This window comes from Hemitrygon akajei, chromosome 9, assembly GCF_048418815.1.
Source record: "Hemitrygon akajei chromosome 9, sHemAka1.3, whole genome shotgun sequence".
In the NCBI taxonomy this organism is placed as follows: Eukaryota; Metazoa; Chordata; class Chondrichthyes; order Myliobatiformes; family Dasyatidae; genus Hemitrygon; species Hemitrygon akajei.
The window spans coordinates 37,326,238-37,349,558 of NC_133132.1; the positions used below are offsets into that span (position 1 = coordinate 37,326,238).

General features: G+C 41.3%; 1 protein-coding gene and 1 long non-coding RNA gene across 2 annotated transcripts in view; one reads left to right on the plus strand and one right to left on the minus strand.

Moving 5' to 3' along the window:
* Positions 1–23,321, plus strand: part of tfap2d (transcription factor AP-2 delta (activating enhancer binding protein 2 delta)) — a 64,925-nt gene that overhangs the window by 31,203 nt on the left and 10,401 nt on the right. Inside the window, exons 4-6 of the mRNA XM_073055776.1 lie at positions 9,984–10,149; positions 13,268–13,386; positions 17,434–17,575. Of these exons, the coding sequence (XP_072911877.1) occupies positions 9,984–10,149; positions 13,268–13,386; positions 17,434–17,575 (427 nt within the window). The remainder of the gene's footprint in view (positions 1–9,983; positions 10,150–13,267; positions 13,387–17,433; positions 17,576–23,321) is intronic.
* LOC140733013 (uncharacterized) overlaps positions 1–23,321 on the minus strand; it is a 92,156-nt gene that overhangs the window by 17,764 nt on the left and 51,071 nt on the right. The gene's annotated exons all lie outside the window — the stretch shown is intronic.

The window sequence follows — 23,321 nt, forward strand, 5'->3', positions numbered from 1 at the left end:
TCACTTTGCAGAGAGAGAACAACAGATCAATGCACATGGGTGAATTATCAGTCAATAATTAGTGCTAAGGGAGTCATTGCACTAAAAGAAATAGATCGGTATACTACACTTTCGATTAATGTAACGTAAAACTGTATATGTAACAAAACATTCCACTTCCCTTTAACAATCCATGTTCAAATAGATATGCTTTCACGAAAGTAGTCCATCACTAACTTCACTCTACTAAAGATTCAGTCTTTCGTGTGGCACTCTGTTTCTTTCAGGATAGCGCCTGTGGACCTGCGGAGTGGCATCAGGCTTGGTAGGTGTCTTGTCAGAGACAAATTTCTCTGTTGCTGGTGTCACGTTGCTGTTAGTTGCATGACTGAGCGGTAACTCCAGTGGCTGTAATGTGTCCATCTTGTTGGATGCAGTCAATTCGGGTCTGTTCTACGGTTGAGCATCCAGTATCTGGTCCACCTGATGTCTCCATGTCTGATCTCCAATATCTACTGTGTACATCCGTGGTCCAGTTCCTGTAGCTATCCTACTGGATGTCTTGTCTTCTTGGTAATCATGTGCTAGGACTTCCTGTCCAACCTCAAAGCTCCTTGCTGAATTATTTGGCAACTGGCTGAACTGTTAGCTCTGCACTTCCATCCATAGATCTGGTTTCTCGAGGTCTATGCAAGATCTCAGATTCCTGCTCATGAACAGCAATGCAGGAGTTTGGTTTGTCATTGCATGAACAGAGTTTGGACACTCAGAAAAGAAGTTGTTCACCTTGTGCTGTAAATAGATGTCCTTCTTGTCCATAGCTTTAATGGACTTCTGGAAGGTTTGTCAAACCCTTCAGCTAACCCATTTGCTGCTGGGTGATGAAGACCTGACTTGAAATGTCTGATGCCATTTTACTTCATGGATAGTCTGAACTCTTCTGATGTGCATTGTGGTACATTGTCACTCACAAATTGTTCAGGTAAGCCATTTCTGGAGAAGATAATACTCAGAGCAGAAATAGTCCTGGAGTGGTTGACATCTTTGGTATGAAGGCTGCTTCAAAAGAGCATCCACAGCAATCAGAAACATTGAGTCCATGAATGTCCCAGAGAAGTCAATAAGCAGCCTTTGCCATGGATATGACAGCCACTCCCACAGGTGTAACAGTGCCTTTTGGGTGAATTTTGAACTTTATAGCATTCCAAACAGCTGTTGGTCAAGCCTTCAATCTGCATGTCTATTCCTGGCCACGGCACACAGCTCCGGGTGAGACTTGTCATCTTGACTGTACCCAGGTGTCCTTCATGCTATTTTCTGACACGCTTGTGTGCAGTTTAGAGGGAAGCACAACATGAGATCGACACCTCAGGGTTCTTTGACACACAGACACTTGGTCACGTCTCACAGAACTCTGGAAGCATAGGATTACCATGAGCTGGCCATCCTAGCATGGGGATGTCATCGACTTTTTACAATGTCAGATCATTCCTTATTTCTCTTTATGTTTCAGAATTTGCTAGTAGCAACTGAACCACCAATGCGGTGTGGATCACCGTATGAAGACTTTCCTTCCACAGTTGTCAACAGTGGAAGACGTGACAAGCCATCAGCATTACTGTGTTGTTTGGTATCCTTGAACTCTATGTCATAAGAGTAGGCTCCTAGGAAAACTGCTCAACGTTGCAACTGGATAGCAGACATCACTGGAATTCCCTCCCTGGGATTGAAAATGGATACAAGGGGCTGGTGGTCTGTCATTAGTGTAAATTTTTGTCTGTAGAGGAAATGGTGGAACTTCTTCACTCCCCATACTAGACTAAGGGCCTCTTGGTCGATCTGTGTGTAGTTGTGCTCTGCACTCGTCAGTGATCTTGAAGCAAATAGTATCTAACGTTCTGATCCATTTGTCATGGTGAGTGACAAGATGGCGCCAATGCCATAAGGGGGCGCATCGCATGCCAGTCTGATGGGCAGAGATGGGTCATAATGGGTGAGCAGTTCATCTGACGTTTTTAGTCTCGTTGTTTCCTTGAATGCTCTTTCACATCTTTCTGTCCAATTCGGTATTGCTCCTGTCTGCAGCAGTGTGTTCAATGGGTGCAACACAGCAGCAATGTTCGGGAGAAATTGGTGGTAGTAGTTTACAATGCCCAAGTATGACCCAATTTGAGACTACTTTCTGGTTTGGCTGCCTGTAGTTCTGCTTTAATCTTCTCTTGTGACTTATATAAACCATGTTTGTCAATTCTGGATTTCACGCCTCTGAGTTTATCAATCCCCTTCTCAAGCACCTTCTCACCAGCATTAAGCAGCTGTGACAGTCTCGGGTTAGTGCTGCCATTTGCCTGTAGTTGCCTGTTGATGACACATTCAGAGTTTTGACTGGGTGCCAGTCTAGTTGAAATTTTCTCAACCATTCACATCCGGAAAGTGCTGTTCCCCCACCCCCCCAAAGACTTTTCAATACATAAATCTCTAACAGCTGTATTTTGCCTCTGTGCATCACACTTACTTTCAGTTTGCCTTCCGGGGCCACATTTTCATCTCTGCAGGTCTTTAGCATCATCGAGGTCTTTTCTAATGGTATCTTAGGAAACTGTCCATTGTAGTCAGCTTCTGAAATTACAGACAAAGCTGACCCTGTGTCCAGCTCCATTTTCAGTGTTATGCCAGAATCATCTATTGTGATCCATATGATATCGCGATCTGCTTCAGTGATGTTTTGCAGTTCTGGGCATGATAGTCCACCTTTGTCAGACTCCGATATCTGATTCAGTTTCACATTCAGTCACTTTACGCACTTGTTTAGTTTTGTGTTTGCAACTTTTCACGCGGTGTGGTTTTTCTCTTTGGTTGTGCTTGTTTTCTGACTTGCGTACTCTGTCTATGTGACCTTGTCTGTGACACTTTCTTCAAACATTTTTTTGACCCAACAGTCATTTGCATCATGAGAGGATTTGCCAACATTGATAACATTTTTGGCTTTTTGCACCATTCATGGACATTGTGTGTGTTTCACATTCTGAACTATTTTTCTGTGGTTCTGATGCATCCTTTTCTGCTGTCTCCATCAATAGTGCAGTGGTCAATGCCTATTCTAAGGTTAGGTCTCTTTCTGACAGTAGCCTCCTTGGAGTGCATTGACTATGCATCCCACATATGTGTTTGTACCTTAATGCATCAGAAAGTCCATCTCCAAAGTCACAGTATTGGGAAGATTTGAGCAGTTCTGCCATGTATTCAGAAATGCTTTCATCCGTTAACTGGTTCCTTTTGTTAAATCTAACTCTCTCAGTTGCTGCTATCAGTTTAGGGCTCAAGTAATTTTGTAAAATTGGATCAATTTCATCAAATTCCTTGCTTGTTGGATTTTCTGGAGTTACTAGGTTGCTTAAGAGCCTGTACATTTTAGCACCCATTAAACTAAGAAGTGTGGGGGCTCTCTTTTCTTCATTCATGTTGTTCAGATGACAATGCAATTCCCAGTCGAATTCGTTAACTTTCCTGCTAAGACCGTCATCATGTTATTTTCACTCTAACTATGCTCGTTCTGCATCTCTCGCCGTGTACCATGTGCTATTACTCACACATCCCTTTGTTACTGTCTGTGACAGCCTACTTGTACTGATTCACTCTTTCCTCTCTCCCTTCCTCCAATTTCTGTCATCTCATGACTGTCAGTGCAGTTGGTGATATTCGCTGACATTCAGGTTCGTACTCATCGCCAATTTGTTGTCTGTACAACAACGTATCAATTAAATAAAAGCACGCATGCGGAGGTGGGGTTAACTGGTGTATTCACTTTGCAGAGAGAAAAAAACAAATCAATGTGCATGGGTAAGTTGTCGGTCAATATGTAGTGCTCAGAGGAGCTATTGCACTGAAAGAAATAGATCCATACATTTCAAGATCTCCCTCTCATTCTTCTGAACTTCAGCAAGCACAGACCTAGAGCCATCGATCACTTCTCATACGTAATCCTTTCATCCCTGGAATCATTGTTGTGAATCTCCTCTGGATCTGCTCCAATGCCAGTACATCCTGTCTTAGAAAAGGGGTCCAAAATTGTTCACAATAGAACATGGGATGCAATAGTCTTTGGAAAGTAATTGGCATTACCCTGACGCATTATCTCCTATAAGTCTGAAATCTATCATAGATAAGGGGCCCAAAGATGCTCAGAATACTCCAATGCAATCTGACCAACGCTTTATGAAGCCTTAGCATTACATCCTTGCTTTGATGTTCGAGTGCTCTCAAAATGAATGTGAACAAAGCATTTGCCTTCTTAACCACCAACTCAACCTGCAAGTTAATCTTTAGGGAATCCTGCACGAGGAAGGGAAAAGATAAAGCTGAAAACTCTGTAGATCGGTGATAAAGTTTCAGCCTGGAAAAGAAATTGATTAAAAGGTGAGAAACAGTAGGTGCTTGTTAAACAACTTATGTTGGATTAGCAGAACAACTGAACACGGGGCGGACGCTATTAATGCTCTTTCTAATTTAGAACATAAACGTGGATTCAAAAGCCTAAATTTATCAAAGTTATAGATTGCATCAAAAGTAATTAAAAATTATATGGGACAAATGTGCCCTGGCCAGAATAACTGTGGTGAAAGCTGAGTTCGGCCTAATGCAAAATGCTGTACAAAACGAGAAAGAAATATTGTATGAGTGGTACTGAGGTAATCTTCTCTGGAGCAAAGGAGGATGAGAGGTGACTTGATAAAGGTGTACAAAGTGATAAGAGGCTGGAATGTGTGGGCAGCCTAATATGCTAGATCATCTTATGGATAGGGGAATCAAGGGATATGGGGACAAGGCAGGAACCGGGTATTGATAGTAATTGATCAGCCATGATCTCAAAATGGCGGTGCAGGCTCGAAGGGCCAAATGGTCTACTTCTGCACCTATTGTCTATTGGCTATTTCAAAAGTTCAAAGTTCAAAATTCAGGGTAGATTTATTATCAAAGTACATACCTACAGTATATGTCACCATATACTACCCTGAGATTCATTTTCTTGCAGGCATTCACAGTTGATACAAAGAAACGCAAAAGAATCAATGAAAGGCTACGCACAAAGACTGACAAACAACTAAAGTGCAAAGGAAGACAAACTGTGTGACATAAAATCAAAAATAATAATGATGAATAAATAAGTAATAAATGATATTGACAACATGAGTTGTAGAGTCTTTGAAAGTATCTGAAATATTTCAGCCAGATCTGATTTTATACACTCATCGATGACCTTACTTAAGCTTAGAAGTATTTCCCTTAGACCAATTCTTCTCATTCTAATTCAATCTTACTATGATCACTATTAACCTGATCATTAATTAATCAGTTAGAGGTGGAACAGGCTCTAGAAGCCGCAGGTATCCTCAGAGCTGGGCTGGCCCCATAATGGGTACAGCCTCCCTACCATCAAGGAAACCTTCAAAAGGCCATGCGTCAAAAAAGCAGCATCCATCATGAAGGAGCCTCATCACCCTGGACAGGTCCTCTTCTCATCGCTACCATGGCAGTGTAGTGGTTAGCACGACGCTATTACAGCTCGGGACATCAAAGTTCAGAGCAAACTTTGTAAAAAAGTTTGTAGCTTCTTCCCATGTCATGTGGGTTTCCTCTGAGTGCTCTGGAATGGTTTGTTCCAGGCTGTATCTCTAACTAATAAACAAGATAATAAAAAACAGGGAGGAGGTACCGGAGGCTGAAGACCCACACCTCAATGTTTTAGAAACAGCTTCTTCCCCTCCACCATCAGATTTCTGAATGGACAATGAACCCATGAACACTCCCTCACTTTTCTGGCTTTCTTTTTTCACAACTTACAGTATTTAATTTATTATTTGTACACATAAACAAACCCCTGCTCCTATTTCATATGCATCCATGATTGAGTGCCTACAATATTTCTTAATTCACAGTCCAAAAGCAAATATTAACGTAATTATAGAATTGAAATACATCAAGGTTTCATAAGCTGATGTTGACAATAATTTCCAGATGAATATCCTAATAAAATGGATACAGACATTAATGTTTTCTGCAATAAGAGGTACTTATGAACACATTAGCGACTTCACTATAATTTTTATAAATTGATATGTAAACCAATGAGAGGCCAGCATTACTGATATGTAGTTGCCGGTTGTTCAATCATTTGGATGAACATTATTAGCATTCGTACATTAAGTTCCTGCATTTATAAATCATAGTTCCAATTATCTCAAACATAGTACAGCATGCTTTCAGACAAATGCTCAAGGAAGTTCTAATTAAAACAGTAATTTCTTATAAGAATATTCTAATCACGCAGGGCAGCATGATAGTGTAGCAGTTAGTGTAACACTGTTACAGCTTCAGCAGCCTGGGATCAATTCTTCTTTATTTTGTTTTTTATTTAGAGGTACAGAGCAGAACAGGCCCCTCAAGCTCAATAAGCTGTGCCGATTTAACCCTACCCTTATCACAGGGCAATTAACAATGACCAACTAGCCTACTAACCAATACGTCTTTGGATCGTGGGTGGAAACTGGGGCACCCGGAGGAAACCCACGAGCACACGGGAGGAAGGTGCAAAAGTCCTCACAGACGGTACTGGAATTGAACTCCAAACTTCGATGCCCTGAGCTGAGAAAGCATCGCGCTTACCGCGGTGCCCTTGCTGCCGTCTGTCGGGAATTTGTACTTTTTCTCCGGGTATTCCGGCTTCCTCCTACAATCCAAAGGCATAGGGGTCGGTAGGTTAATTGGTGACGTAGCTGTAATTTGGTGCTGGCTCGTTGGGCTGGAAGGGCCTGTTACCATGCTGTATCTCAAACTAAAAATAAAGTTGTAAAGATGCAACAACGAGCTGTGTTCTCAGGGAGCAAAATCCGGAGATTTGTTTGGGAAAGCCAAGGTGCTGGTGAGGATATTCTGTGACCTCCAGACCACTTGAAAATAAAGTGGTGCACTGCCCTCATGAACCAGTACAAATCAGAAAAGGTGGGACAGATTCAGCTTAGTGGGTTATCACTACAGCAGCCTAGATGAATACAAGAAGCACTGCAGATGCTGGAAATCTAGAGCAACACACGCAGGGCTGGAGGAATCAGCAGATCAGGCAGCATCTACGGAGAGGAATAAAGAGCCAACATTACAGGGTCTCATCCTGAAACATCGGCTGTTTATTCCTCTCCGTAGATACCGGCTGACCTGCTGAGCTCCTCCAGCATTGTGTGTGTTTCTCCAGCAGCCTACCTGAGTCAGTTTAGAGTTGGCCTGCATTCGGAGGACAATACGTGTTGCATACTGCAGATTCAGATTTGGACTTCAAAACATCCATTTATCTGGCACCCGGTAATTTCTCCCCCATTCCCCTCCTCTTATTTTCCATTCCCCATTCTGCTTCACCTCTTCCCTTTTCCTCACCTCCCTCTGGCTTCCCCTCCTCTTCTTCTCTATCACATTCCTTCCTCTCCAGCCCTTTATCTTTTCCACCTATCGCCTCCGAGCTTCTCACTTCATCTCCCCCTCCACCTACCCTCCCCCTCACTTGACTTGAAATATCACCTATCAGCTTGTATTCCCTTCCCCCCACCCCCCGACCCCCACCTTCTTATTCTGGCTTCTTCCCCTGACCTTCCCAGTCCTGATGAATGGTCTCGGCGTAAAATGGCGGCTCATTATTCCTCTCCACAGATGCTGCCCGACCTGCCGATTTCCTCCAGTATTTTGTGTGTGCAGTTCAAGATTTCCTTCATCTGCAGAATCTCTTGTGAGCAGATTCCGATTCACTTCTTTGTCACATGTACATTGAAACATACAATGAAAGGTGAAACTTGCCTTAACAACTAGCACACCCAAGGATGCACTGGAGGCAGCCTGCAAACATCGCATTACTACAGCCATGGGCTAACTAGCAGTGTCTAAATGGTTATGCACCATAACTTCACTTATGCTCAATGCCCCCGCTAATGAATAAAAATCCCATGTGCCTTCTCCACCACCAAGGCCACAGGGAGAAAGCAGGGGGATGAGGTTGAGGGGGATAATATATCAGCAATTTTGAAATGTCAGAGCAGGCCCGAACAGCATAATTCTGCTGCTATGTATTGTGGTTCTGTGGTCTACTATTTCCAAACTATTTCTGGATCTAATTTTCCAACTTTCCCTGCATCATATGGGCTCTAACCTTTAAAAACCTTATTACACAGGAGCAGAATTGGGCCATTCAAGCCATCGAGTCTGTACCACCATTTGATCATGGCTGATTTATTTTCTCTATCATCTTGAACACCAAGGTCCCTCCATTCTTTAATAAACTTTAGGGCCCACTTATTCATTGTGAATATTCTATGCTTACCTGATAGTTAATCTATCTGTTATTTCTCTGCCTATTTTACCACTCATTGATACTACTCTGCAATGCAAGGTGATCCTCCTCAATATTAATAAAACCACCAAATTTTCATGCCATCTTTATGTTTACTAATCACGATTTCAAAATTTGCATCCAAATCCTTTGTGTACATCAGAGACATTCAGGGTCCAGCACAGATACCTCTGATATATCACAGGACACAAGCTTCCAGTCAAAAGACAACTATGATTACTCTCTGCCTGAGGCTTTATAAGTAATTGGTCAGACTGCACATGGAGTATTGTGAGCAAATTTGAGCCCTTTATCGAAGAAATGATGCACTAGCATTGGAGAGAGTCCACAGGAGGTTCACAAGGATAATTCCAGGAATAGCAGGGTTAACGTATGAGGAGCATTTGATGGCTCTAGCATGTACCTACTGGAGTTTAAAAGAATGAGGGGGAATCTCATTGAAATCTATTGAATACTGAAAGGCCTAAATAGAGTGGATATGGAGAGGATGCTTCCACTAGTGAAAGCGTTTAGGACTAGAGGACACAGCCCTAGAATAGAGGGGTGTGGATTTAGAACAGAGATGAGGAAGAATTTCTTCAGCCAGAAGGTAGTATATCTATGGAGTCCGTTGCCACATACAGCTGTGGAGGACAAGTCATTTGAAGTAGAGTTTGAAAGGTTCTAGATTAGTCACTGTTACGGGAGAAAGCAGGAGAATGCGATTGAAAGGGATGATAAATCAGCCATGATGGAATGGTAGAGAAGACTTGATAGGCCAAGTGTCATAATACTGCTCCTTTGTATTGTTGTCTTATAGTCTAGTTAATCTCCACTGTATCCAAACCACTTGTACTGGATCATATGGGTACTAAACTTTAAAGCCCATGAGGCCATAAGATTTAGAGGCAAGAGTAGGCCATTCAGCCCATTAAGTCCACTCCACCATTTGAGCATGGCTGATATATTATCCCTCTCAACGACACTCTCCTGTCTTCTACTAGTCTTGGAATCACCGCCGAGAGAGTCACTCCCCCTTTTTGTGCCATTTACGGGGAGCGTTGCAGACGATGGGCCCGAAGCATTGTTGAGGATCCCTACCATCCACCCCATAACCCCTTTGTCCCTCTACCATCAGGAAGGAGGTACAGGAGCACCAGGATTAGGACTGTCAGATGGAGTAACAGCTTCTTCCCTCAGGCGGTGAGACTAATGAACACCCTGCCCCACCGAGGTCTCGTCACTAGGACAGCGATCTGTTTGTTGTTCACTGTACTCTTTACTGTTTACCTGCGCTGGGCACTTCAAGTGCATTTTGAATTATATTTTACTAGCTTATTTGTAGTAATATTTAGTTTTACGTGCTGTGTGTGATATATGTTTTGTGGGTGCGCTGTGATCCAGAGGAATTTTGTTTCATTTGGTTGTATATATGTACAGCCAGATGGCAATTAACTTGAACTTGAACTATCATCGGCATATTAGATAAAATCTTGCTGTCAAACTTGCTTTATTTCAGATTTCACACAGGTCAAAGTAAAATTTATGTACCTTTGTGCCCATCCTTACACTCTCTGTGAGTTATGTAAAGTATACAAACCTGATCATATTTCATAATCTGTGGATTTATTTTCAGGTAGTACCTGTGTTGTGAACCCAACGGACCTGTTCTGTTCTGTTCCTGGACGTCTGTCGCTACTCAGCTCCACCTCCAAATATAAAGTGACCATTGCAGAGGTGAAAAGGCGCCTGTCACCTCCAGAATGTCTCAATGCTTCTCTCTTGGGAGGGATCTTACGGAGGTAAATCTTAGTACCAAATATATCAAATTTCAGTACAAAGCAAATCATAAAAAGCACATGAACTGAATGGTCTTTTTAAGCCAACTGGCTTTCTTTCATCTTGAGCTTCAGTCAATTATCATACTCATTGAAGAATCATTATAAATATTAGGCTAAGATCTCTCTTCAAAGTCATCCAGTTTGTATCTGCTTCATGTAGTGGAAGTGGGTGTTATGAATCAGAATGGGGTTTATTATCACTGGCATACAGTATATTGTGAAATTTGTTGTTTTGTGGCAGCCCTACATTGCGATACATAATAATAAAATCTACAAATTACAATAAGTAATACATTTTTTAAAAATTAAAAGAGAACAAAAAAACATCAAGGTAGGGTGCATGGGTTGATTGTCCATTCAGAAATCTGATGGCAGAGGGGAAGAAACCGTTCCTAAAGTATTGAGTGTGTGTCTTCAGCCTAATTCTACCCCTATGCCTTATGGTTATGTTAAGCATTAGATCATCTCAAATCCTTCATTTCTTAGTAGGAGTTGGTTCACTGCACATGTAGAGATGGCACAGAGGGCTGGGATTGGAAATGAAAATTTATCTGGTTACTGGAGGAGAAGATCAATATGACTGAGACACTCGCAACTCTCCATTCTCAGAATGAGGAAGTTCAAATGCAATTAAAGTCTTACAATCGGACTCAGAATCGGGTTCATTATCACTGGTATATGGCATGAAAGTTGCTGTTTTGTGGTAGCAAGGCTTAAAAATCACTATAAGTTACAACAAGAAATATATTAAAAAATAAATATGCTGTGCACAAAGAGAGCCAGAAGTGAGACAGTGTTCATGGGTTCATTGTTCATTCAGAAATCTGATGATGGAAGGGAAGATGTTTCTCCTGAAATGTTGAGTGTGTGTCTTCAGGCTCCTGTACCACCTCCCTGATGGTGGCAATGAGAGGCAACATCCTAGCTGGTGAGGCTCCTTGAGGATGGTCGCTGCCTTCTTGAGGCATTGCCTTTTGAAGGCGTCTCTGATGGCGGTGAGGGTAGTGCCCTTGATGGAGGTGGCTGTTTACCACTCTCTGCAGCTTTTTCCAGTCCTCTGCAGTGGCTCCCCCATTCCAGATGGTAATGCAACCAGTTAGAATGCTCTCCACAGTACATATGCTAGTGTCTTTGGTAACGTACCAAATCTTCTCAAACTCTTAATGAAATATAGCTGCTGTCATGCCTTCTTTGTGAATACTTCAATATGCTGGGCCCAGGATAGATCGTCTGAGATTTTGACACTCGGGAGCTTGAAACTACTCACTCTTTCCACTGCTGACCCTTCAATGAGGACTGGTGTGTGTTCCCTTAACTTCCCCTTCCTGAATTCCACTAGTAGTCCCTTGTTCTTACTAATGTTGAATTTAAGGTTATTGCAGCGACACCACGCACTATAGTATTATAAAACAGAGAGAGACCCTTCAGCCCATCTAGTCCCTGCTGACCTGAACTTCTGTCTAGTCCCATCTACCTGCACCTGGACTATTTCCCACCAACTCTCTCCATCCATGTACCTATTCAAACTTCTCTTAAATGTACCAATTGAACCCATATCATTCACTTCTGCTGGCAGATCGTTCCACATTCACACCACTCTCTGAGTGAAGAAATTCCCCTTCATTTTTCCATTAAATATTTCACCTTTCACCCTTAACTTATGACTGATAGTTCTAGCCTCAACAAACCTGAGAGCGAAAAAAAACTTTCATGTGTTTACCCTATCACTACACCATTCATGATTTTAAATATTCAACCTTTAGCATCCAATACATGCATGGAACAAAATTCCTTCACCAAAGAATTATTAAGCACTTATCCATGGGGAGATACATAGATGAAAAAGGTTTGGAGGGCTATAATGTCAGTAATTGACAAAAATAAATCCTTATGAGTAAACACAAAGTACACTGCAGATGCTGTGGTCAAATCAACATGTACAAACAAGCTGGATGAACTCAGCAGGTCGGGCAGCATCCGTTGACTGCTCGTTTCAACGGGTGCTGCCTGACCTGCTGAGTTCATCCAGCTTGCCTGTACGTGTTGATAAATCCTTATGAACTTTGCTAAATTCTAATGTTTTAATGCAAGGTTCTTTCAGAAGTCAGGAAGGAGGCACAGAACTTGTTACTTCACGATCATTTCAAGTATCTTTATATTCAGTAGTTCAATGGTGGTTCTACTGGTATAGTTCTAGAAAGTTCTGTGAGATTCTTTCCTCTGCATTATTTGAGTAATACCCTTCTCATTGGTTGACTCTTATCAATCAATTTGAATGGAATTTTTCTTATTTATGTGTATAAAAACAGCTGATCATAAGATGATGTCATTTTAACAACTTGGTTCTTCTGTCTCTCTTTTTGCTTAGTAAACCTCTATCACTTTCTATGTCAAGATTTTCTTTGTTCTATCAATGCTTAATAAAGCAATCATGAAGGAGCAAGTTTTGTGCCTCTTTCCTAACTTCTCAAGGAAACTTGGATTAAAAATTGTCAGAATCCAACAGCTTTAACCTAAGGTAGAAGTGCTATTTTCACACAGCTTAAACTTGAAACTGAGCATGTCGTTCACTTTGGTACCTCCAGGCAGAGATCTCTTGGACAAAAGCAGTCATTTTAACTTGTACCTGTGGTTAAAACAACAAAGGAAATGAATTCTATTGTCTGTAAGGTGAGGTGTTAAACTATTATCCTTTCCTTTCCTTCAATGTCAAGTATTAAAATCAGCTCTAAACTTCTAACTGTTTCTACCTAGGTTCAAAATTCAAAGTAAATTTATTATCAAAACACACATTTGCCACCATATTCTACCCTGAGATGCACTTTCTTGGGGCATTCACAGTAAATACAAAGAAACACAGTAGAATCAATGAAAACCCGCACACAAAACAGACAAAGTACAAAAAGGCAACAAACTGAAAATACAAAAAGGAATGAAAACATATTAGACGGTAGTGTACATTGTAGAGTATCGCTCAACAAAGTTAAAGGATTAGTGAAAATGTGTTAGTGTTCTTCAGTCAGTGTGTATGGTTTCCATTGTGAATGACTCTAACACTAACTGATGTTAATACCTACAGAGCTAAGTCTAAGAATGGGGGAAGGTGTTTACGGGAGAAATTGGACAGGTTGGGACTGAACCTACCGGCTGGCAGACGGAAAGCAGCCAACGTCACCCTGTTAACTTCTCTGGTTGAAGGTAAGAGCAAATTTCAGTTAAAAAGAAAACGATGCTAATAAAATTATTTAAGCCCACTTACATTTTGAAGACTTTTGCTATGGTACACGTTAGATCCTGTTAGGATGGGAAAACTTGGTAAGAATGCTTCAGTAAAATTCAGGACGATGTCTAGATGTCAAGGTGTCAGGATTGTTTAATGGTATTTCCAATACACAAGTCAGAAGACTGAATCAGAATCAGAATCAGGTTTATTATCACCAGCATGATTCATGAAATTTGTTAACTTAGCAAAAGCAGTTTAATATAGAAGAAGAAAAAATAATAATAAATAAATAAATAAATTACTGAATACGTATACTGAATCGATTAAAATCATGCAAAAAGCAGAAATTATATATATTTAAAAAGTGAGGTAGTGTTCACGGGTTCAATGTCCATTTAGGAATGGGATGGCAGAGAGGAAGAAGCTGTTCCCGAATGAAATAAATGTTACTCCAGATCTGATGCAGCACAAAAAAAATAAGATAAAGAACACAATAATAAAAGCACAATAAATATAAATACATAAGATAGCTTATATACATAGATTGATTGTGTGTCCATAAAGTGACACTAGGCACAGGAGTGTTTGTACATAAGGTGACTGATAGGAAATGATAAAATAGTGTTGGTTAGATGTGTGGAAGGGTGGGTTAGTGGGTGGAGATGTTGATCAGCTTTACTACTTGGGGAAAGTAACTGTTTTGGAGTCTGGTGATCCTGGAGTGGATGCTGTGTTGCCTCCTCCCTGATGGCTCTCTGATGGAACTCTACATGTCATGTTACAAGATCTTAAAAAGAGTTCTATTAGTTTACCTGTGCTAATACAAATCTAAATATTCGCTACCATTCTTTGAACAAACACTGATGCACATCCATAATAAAATGTTAATAACGTCATACTGGACTTTAAGATGACTGTTGAGGGAAAGTCAGTCAAGTAATTTGGCGTGTGAGGCGCACCTCCAGGAGTGGTGTTGGCGGCAGAATCATTGGGGACATTTGGAGAACTCTTGAATGGGCAGATGGATGATGGAGGGATGGGAGGCAATGACTGGATTGATCTTGGAGTGGGTTGGTGAGTTGGTGCAGTATCATGGGTCGAGGTTCCTGTTCTGTGCTGTGATGTTCTATGTTCAATGTTCATATTGAGGAATTTGAGAACCATTGTACTCATGTGTAGAATCTTCCTTGTAACATACTGGACGCAATCTCTTCTTGGAACAGTACAGCACAGGAACAGGCCCTTCAGCCCACAATGTTGTGACAAACAAATTCAATTAGTAATCCAATGGCTAACTAATGTCTTCTCCATACTAAAAACTATATACGAGAGAAGTGTAAACTCAATAGATTTTTGGCTCTTTGGATAACGGTCTAGTTGCAGAGGGAAAATCGGCCAAGTAAAGACAAGAAAGAACTCTTAGAGCAACACACACAGAATACTGCAGAAACTCAGCAGGTCAGGCAGCATATATGGAGAAAAATAAACAGTCAACTATAATACATTGGAAAAGCATCAGGCCATTCAGCCCATTGCATCTGCTCTGCCATTCAATCATGGCTGATTTATTATTCCTCTCTACCCCAATCTCCTGCCTTTTCCCTGTAACCTTTCAAACCCTGATTAATCAAGAACCTATCAATCTCCACCTTAAATATACCTGATAACTTGGTCTGCATGACCGTCCGTGCAAAAGAATTCAACAGAATCACTACTCTAGCTAAATAAATTTTTCCTTATTTCTGTTGTAAATGGATGTCCACTTATTCTGAGGGTGTGCCCTCTGGTCCTAGACCACCCCACCATAGGAAACATCCTCTCCATGTCCATTCTGTCTAGGCTTTCAATATTCAATAGGTTTCAATGCGATCCCACCCTCCCCCCCCCCCACCTAAACTCTAGTGAGTACAAGCCCAGATCCATCAAATGCATCTCATATGTTAATCCCACCAAACCTGGAATCATTTTCATGAACCTCCTCTGGACCTTCTCCAGTGCCAGCTCATCTTTTCTAGATAAGCGGTCCAAAACTGCTCATAGTACTCTAAATGTGGTCTGACCAATGCCTTATAAAGCTTCACTATTATCTCCTTTCTCCTCTTGAAACGAATGTTAACATTTCATTCGGTTTCCTTATCACCGACTCAACCTGCAAGTTTATGTTTAAGAAATCCTGCACCAGAACTTCCAAGTTCTTTTGCAGCTCTGAATTTTGAATTTTCTCCCCACTTAGAAAATAGTCTTTATTTATTCTATCAAAGTGCATGACCATCCACTTCACTACACTACATTCCATCAGCCTCTTCTAAGCCCATTCTACTAATCTGTCTAAGTCCTTTTACAGACCTTTTCCTCAACAATACCTGCCCCTCCACCTATCTTCTTATCATCCACAAACTTGACCACAAAGCCACCAATTCTTTCATCCCATCACTGACATACAACAGGAAAACTAACTGTCCCAATAATGACCCCTGAGCACTCTACCAGTCACCAGGAGCCAAACAGAAAAGGCTCTCTTTATTCTTACTCTTTGCACCCTGCCAATCAGCCAATCTTCTGTCCATGCTAGTGTCTGTCCTGTAATACCATGGGCTTTTATCTTATGAAGCAGCCTCATGAACTGTACTATATCAAAGGCCTTCTGAAATGCATGTAAACAATATCCACTAATTCTCCTTTGTCTATCTTACTTGGTCTTTCATTAAAGAATTCCAATGGATTCGTTAGGCAAGATTTCTCCTGAAGGAAACCAGACTGACTTTGGACTATTTTGTTATGTGCCTCCAAGTACTCCAAAACCTCATCTTTAATAATAGACTCCAAGATCTTCCCAACCACTGAAGTCAGCCTAACTGGCCTATAGTTTCTTTTCTTCTCCTGCTCTCCCTTCTTGAAGAGTGGAGTGACATTTGCAATTTTCCAGTCCTCTGGAACTATTCCAGAATCTAGTGATTCTTGAAATAACATTACTAATACCTAAACTATCTCTTCACCTACCTCTTTCAGAACCCTGGGATGTAGTCCATCTGATCCAGGTGACTTACCTACCTTCAGACCTTTCAGGTTCACAATCACCTTCTTAGTAATAGCAAATACTCTCACATTTGCCCTCTGACACAGTTGAATGAAGGGAGATTTGATAACAGTATATAAAAATATGAGGAGTATTGATAAGGTAAATGTAAGCAGGCTTTTTCCACTGAGGTTGGGTGAGACTAGAACTAGAGGTCATGGGTTAAGGGTGAAAGGTGAAATGTCTAAGAGGACCACAAAGGGAAACCTCTTCACTCAGAGAATGGTGAGAATGTTGCTGCCGGTGGAAGTGATGGATGTGGGTTTTATTTCAACAAATAAGGGAAGTTTGGATAGGTGCCGATGGGAGTGGTATGGAGGCTATGGTCCATGAGACTAGGTAGAATAACAGTTCAGCATGGACGAAATGGGCATGGTGAAATATCTTAGGGCTCAGTGCTCCAGAGATTATGTTCCTGACTGCTTCTGCAAGCATCATTTCTAAACAGCACTTCTTATGTGTGGTTGATGGACGAGAACAACATTGGGTTTGACTGACTCTAGGGTATTCACAGACCAAAGGAATAGTCCCATTCGATTAGTAGGGTTGCTGTGGGCTTGTTGGGCTGTAGGGGCCTCTAACTGTGCCTTATCTCTAAATAAAATTAAATTGCAAAGTACTTACCATGTTATGAAATGCCCAAGTTGAAAATCAAGTTATTAATTGTCATAACAACATATACAAAATTCTGAAGGAACTCAGCAGGTCAGGCAGCCTCTATGGAAATGAATAAACAGTCGACATTTCAGGCCGAGATCCAGGGTGAGACGTGCTGAGTTCCTCCAGCGTTTTGTATGTATTTCTCTGGATTTTACAACATCTTCAGAATCTCTTCTAATTATGCTTATTGCTAGAGTTTCTCTAATAGAGCAAATTCTGCATCTTCCAACGACGCAGCTTCAAATTTCACCTATTGGAGTTAAGAATAATTTCTTCTTTCACTAAGGCGAGGCCCTCCACTTGGCCCGGGATTTTGGATACACGTGTGAAACAGAGTTTCCTGCCAAAGCAGTGGGAGAACAGCTCGCCCGACAGCACCTTGAACCTAAAGAACAGACGCCAAGGAAAAAAATGATTCTGGCAACTAAGTATGTAGCTTCCTTTACCCATTTACATTAGTGATATGTGCTGTTTCTTTCTCATTTAAAATCTTTTGCCTTTCTTTTAAAATGCTAACTCAAAGTTCATAGTTAATTTATAATCAAAGTACTTATATGTCACAATATTCAATCCTGAGAAGAGTTCCAACATCTATTGACCTAATATCATCATCTCCAGAAATATTTTACTACCCTTATAATCTGTGAGTAATATGGATTTATGAATTGGGTGCCACAGTATTGCAGCTTGGGGCACTGGAGTTTGGAGTTCAATCCTGGCATCCTCTGTAAGTAATTTGTACATTCTCCCCATGGAATGCATGGGTTTCCTCTGGGTGCTCTGGTTTCCCCCCACAGGCCAAAGACGTTCTGCTGAGTAGGTCAACTGGTTGTTGTAAAATTGTCCCGTGATTAGGTTAAAGGTTAAATTAGGAGTTGCTGGGCAAGGCAACTTAAAAGGCCGGAAGGGCCTATTCCAGACGGGTTCTTTAAGTAAAATAAAGTTAAGTTAATATCTATTGAAAAAATGGGACTTTTTGCATTCTAATACTGTCTAGAGAACAGTAGAGCCCCGTATTTAATTTAATCTAAAGCATGACCATTTTTGCATGCTGTGATTACTTACATTGAATCACTTTGAAGTTGCCACGGAGACTCCAAACTAGTTGAATGCAAAAGGTGCTCAAAATATTCCTGCCTTGAAAAGGCATTTCATGTCTAATTGATGTTGTGAATCAGAATCAGGTTTTATTGCCACCAACGTATGTCGTGAAACTTGCTGTTTTGCAGCAGCAGTACAGTGCTAGACATTTACTATATGTTAATATAAATTTCAATGAGATTATATAGAAAATAAATAATTAAATAATTACTTAAGAGAAAGCAAAATAGTGAGGTAATGTACATGGGCTGTTCAGACCCTCTCTCACTGCTCCCCCTCCGTGACCTCTGCTGTTCTCTGACTCTGACCATGTGAACACGTCAGACTGTCCTCCTCCACATCTCCTCACCATCTTATTCTGGCTTCTTCCCCCTTCCTTTTCAGTCCTGATGAAGGGTCTCAGCCCAAAACGTTGACTGTTTATCCCTTTGCGTAGGTGCTGCCTGACCTGCTGACTCCCACCAGTGTTTTGTATTTGTTACTATGCACTTCCAGCATCTGCAGAATCTCTGTTTGATCAAAGATCAACTTTATTTGTTACCTGTACATTGAAACATCAAAGCATACAGTGAATTTCATCGTTTGCGTCAATGACCAACACAATCCGAGGATGTGCTGGGGGCATCCGGCAAGTGTCACCACGCTTCTGGGGTCAACATAGCAGGCCCACAACTTAGCAACCCCGACTCATACATCTCTGAGATGTAGAGGGAAACCGAAAGACCTGGAGGAAATCCACATTCAAAGCTCGAGGTTCAAAGTAAATTTATTATCAAAGCACACATTTGTCATCTTGAGATCCATGCGCTTATCTTCCGACAGCTGGTGCTGCAAAGTGTTTCGCTACCATGCCACCTTAACTTCAAGTTTGAAATTTAATTCAAGGTCAAGCTTATCTGTCATTCAACCATACACATAAATACAGCCAAATGAAGAGTGTTCCTCTGGGCCAAGGTGCAAAACACAGAACCATCGACTCACAGCACATGTCACATATGGCACCTATGGTTACGATAGCAGAAAGCATACAGTCACTAAGAAATAATCCCTGATTGGCACGGCCTGGAGATTGATGATGTATGAGATGGTCGTCTGGATTTATCAGATGAAAATTATCTATTTACCTAATAGTACCCCAAAAGTGGATTAAAAATAAAAGCATGTCTTATCCATGGAGGGAATCAAGAATGTGTGTTGCTGGGTGCAGCTAAGTGCGGAACAAATGTAGCGGGTGTCAGAGAAACTCTGAAAAGTGAAATTGTAGCTGACATTTCCATTCCGATTTTTTTGTAGTTGCATCACAAACTGAAGCTTCGCTCGTGTACACAGCTCACAACAAATTCCATAGCTGCTTAGTAAACCAAGGCGTACCTTGTGTGCACCATTCACAATAACAATGCAGGAACAGGACGTAGATTGATCCCTGGCAGCTTTTGAGTATGAGCTCGCCACAATCCTGTGAAGTGCTTTCCCAGTGCCAAGTCCCCAGTGCCTTGATCTGCTGCTCTGAGGAACTCCCATGATACAGGTGAAACTACTCAAATTGCCTGACTTCTTCACATACAACGGGAGCATCTTCACATTAAAGTGAAATGAAACAGTTTCATGCTGTGATTGTGTCAATCATTGTAATCCAGTTTTCCCAAGAACGTTAGCAACCTACAGGAGCTGAAGTACGATATAAAATTTAATTAAAGCAGCAAATATATACAGTAAATATTGATTTTTTTCGGTTGTGCTACATACTAATTGAATCAGATTTATTGAATTAGTAGTTAACATAGAACATAGAACAGTGCAGCACAAGAACAGGCCCTTTGGCCCATAATATTCTGCCGAACCAAATAAAAACCAAGTTGTTGAGTCGATTGGATTGAAAGCTGATACAATTTTTTCCCCACAAACAATAAAACTAATCTTTATTTTTCTCTTGTTAAGGGGAAGCAATGTGCAGTGTTCCCCTGAATCTATGCTTATCTACATGTATTTTATTTATTTCGAGATAGAGTGTGGAACAGGCCTTCCCACCCAGCAACCCAATGATTTAACCCTACCCTAATTACAGGACCATTTACAATGACCAATTAATCTACTAACCCAGTACGCCTTTGGACTGGGGGAGGAAACTGGAGCACCCGGAGGAAACCCACGCACACAGGGAGAGGAACGTACCAGCTTGTTTACAGAGGACACCTGAATTGAACTCTGAACTCTGTTGCCCCGAGCTGTGATAGCGTTATGCTGACTGTGATGCTACTGTGAATCTGTCAGAATCTATTCCTTGAAGTCCCAGTGACTAGACCAGTCAACAGCAGAATACAAGCTTGGAATACTTGCAACATCTCTTTTAGCATGCACCTGGGAAATGCAAAGAGGATTAGCAACTCATGTAAAGTGTTGGAAATCAGCTGCAACAAAATGAGCAAGAGAACAACCCTTTTAAGATAATGGCATCTAGCAGTTTGTGTTAACGGGGGGGGGGGGGCAAATAAGTTACCCAAATTCACTTAAAGTCCATCCATGCTGATTGGATTGGAGAGAAATCTAATTCAACGTACATCATTTTCATTCGTTCATTATGTGCCATGCCGTTTAACATAGGTGAACATGGTCTCTCCATGACCATGATTGTTCTTGGCAAATTTTTCTACAGAAATAGAAACATAGAAACACAGAAAATGATCTGCCGTTGCCTTCTTCTGGACAATGTCTTCACAAGACAGGTGACCCCAGCTATTATCAATACTCTTCATAGATTATCAGCCAGTGGTTGCATAATCAGGACTTGTGATCTGCACCAGCTGTTCATATGGCATCCACCACCCGCTCCCATGGCTTCAAATGACCCTGATCGGGGTTGGGGGTCGGGGGTAGCGGGTAAGCAGATGCCACACTTTGCCCGAGGGTGACCTGCAGGCTAGCAGTGGGAAGGAATGCCTTGCACCTCCTTTGGTAAAGACATAACTCCACCCCATCACCCCACACATCATTTTGTATATCTTTAATAATTTAAATTCTAAAAGCTATTATCAGCATGGTGACAAGGAATTCCTACGCACGGGCTTGCTTCTTGCAAGAACCTTGCATTTGAGCCCAGGCTCTATATCACCAGTTTATGCCTGTTTGTTCCACGCTGGACTCCTTTCCCCCCTCTAAGTTCTATTACCAGTGATACTTTCCATTGGAGGCACCATGAAATGCCAATATCAATTCTCATTCAGTAAGGCTCTATTGTGTAAATGTTAGGGGCAATGAGTCTATCCCTTTTCATGACGTAGAGAAATATTAAAATGAACACTATTCTAAGCTGTAATAATGCTTGTCTGAAGGTGAAATCTCAACATTAGTCAACCACATGTGCTACATGCAGTGTGCTGTGTGCTGCTGGTAATGTGTCGTTCACCTTGGCCCCAGAGGAACGCTGTTTTGCTTGGCTATGTTCATGTGTGGTTGAACGATAATTAAACTTGAACTTGTAATTAATTACTGAAGGTACATTGACAGTCATAGTTCATTTCAGATCCTTGTAAGTTTACCTTGCCTGCAATTTAAACAATTAACCATATAAATAAATTTACACTTTATTATATGCAGACTTCTGGTGGCTTGAGTCTAAAGTTTCTAAACTCTTCAGTTTCTAGACTGAGATATTGTCTGTTTCGGTGATATATACTAATGGTAAGTCTTCATGTATGTTTTTGAAAAGAGGTGTATTTGTTGCTCTGAGTATTGTATTTGGCAGCTGATCTGGCGTGCCAAAAGACGGCAAATTGAATGGCCTGTACTCAATAACGGAAAGCACTGAAAAAGCTGGAGTCGTGAATAGTCACCTACAAATGAGGTGAAATATCTCAGAAAAAAGTTGAAGCCAAATGAATCAGTGAGTAATAGAATGATAGTGTCACATAGGAATAGAGTGACAGTGCCACGAACCAGAGAGAGCAAGAATAGGATGATATGGCAGATGAATACGTGGATGAGGAATTGGTGTAGAGGGCAGGGTTTCAGATTTCTGTATTACTGGCATCTCCTCTGGGGATATGTATGACCTGCACAAAACGGACGGGCAACACCTGAATCTGAGGGAGCCAATATCCTATAAGACAGGTTTGTTAGAGTTGTTTGGGAAGGTTTAAACTAATTTGGCAGGGGGATGGGAACCAGAGTGATTGGGCTGAGGAAGGAGCAGTCGACATAAAAGTCGATGCATTGTGTAGTGAGACTGAGAGGAAGGTCAGGCAGATGATAGGGCAACATTGCAGTCAGTAGGATAAGTTGAAGTGTCACATGGGGACAAAATTTTAAAAAGTGACGAATACCCGACTGAAGATGTTATACTTCAATGCACAGAGTATTATGGAGTATGGTGGACAATCTTGTAGCATAGTTAGAGATTGCAGGTATGATGTTGTGGGCATCGCTGAGTCCTTGTGCAGGATTTCTTAAAGGTTGGCTTGCAGTCGGAGGTAAGGAAGTCGGAGTCAGAGTCGGAGGTAAGGAAGGCAAATGTGATGCTAGAATTCATTTTGAGAGACCTTGAACATGAGAACAAGTACATCATGTTGAGGCTTTTTAAGATACTGGTCAGAATGCACTTGGAGTATTGTGAGCAGTTTTGGGCCCCATGTCTGAGAAAAGATTTACTGACACTAGAGAGGTTCCAGAGGAAGTTCACAAAAATGATTTCAGGAATGGGAGGTTTAATATATGAGGAGTGCTCGATGGCTCTGGGCTTGTATTCAGTGGAGTTTAGAAGAATGATGGGGATCTCATTGAATCCTATCAAATATTAAAAGGTGTAGATGGAGTGGATATGGAGAGGATATTTCCAATAGTGGGGGAGTCCAGGACTAGAGGGCACAACATCTGAATAGAGGGATATCCATGTAGAATGGAGATGAGGAGGAATTTGTTTAGCTCGAGCAGAGGTTCCCAATTTTTTTTATGATATTGTTCCATGCCATTAACCAAGGAATCCTTGGTCCCCAGGTTGAGAACCCCAAACTAGAGGGAGGTGAATCTGTAGAATGCATTGCAGGGCATGAAAGGTTATGGAGAGAAGGTAGGAGAATG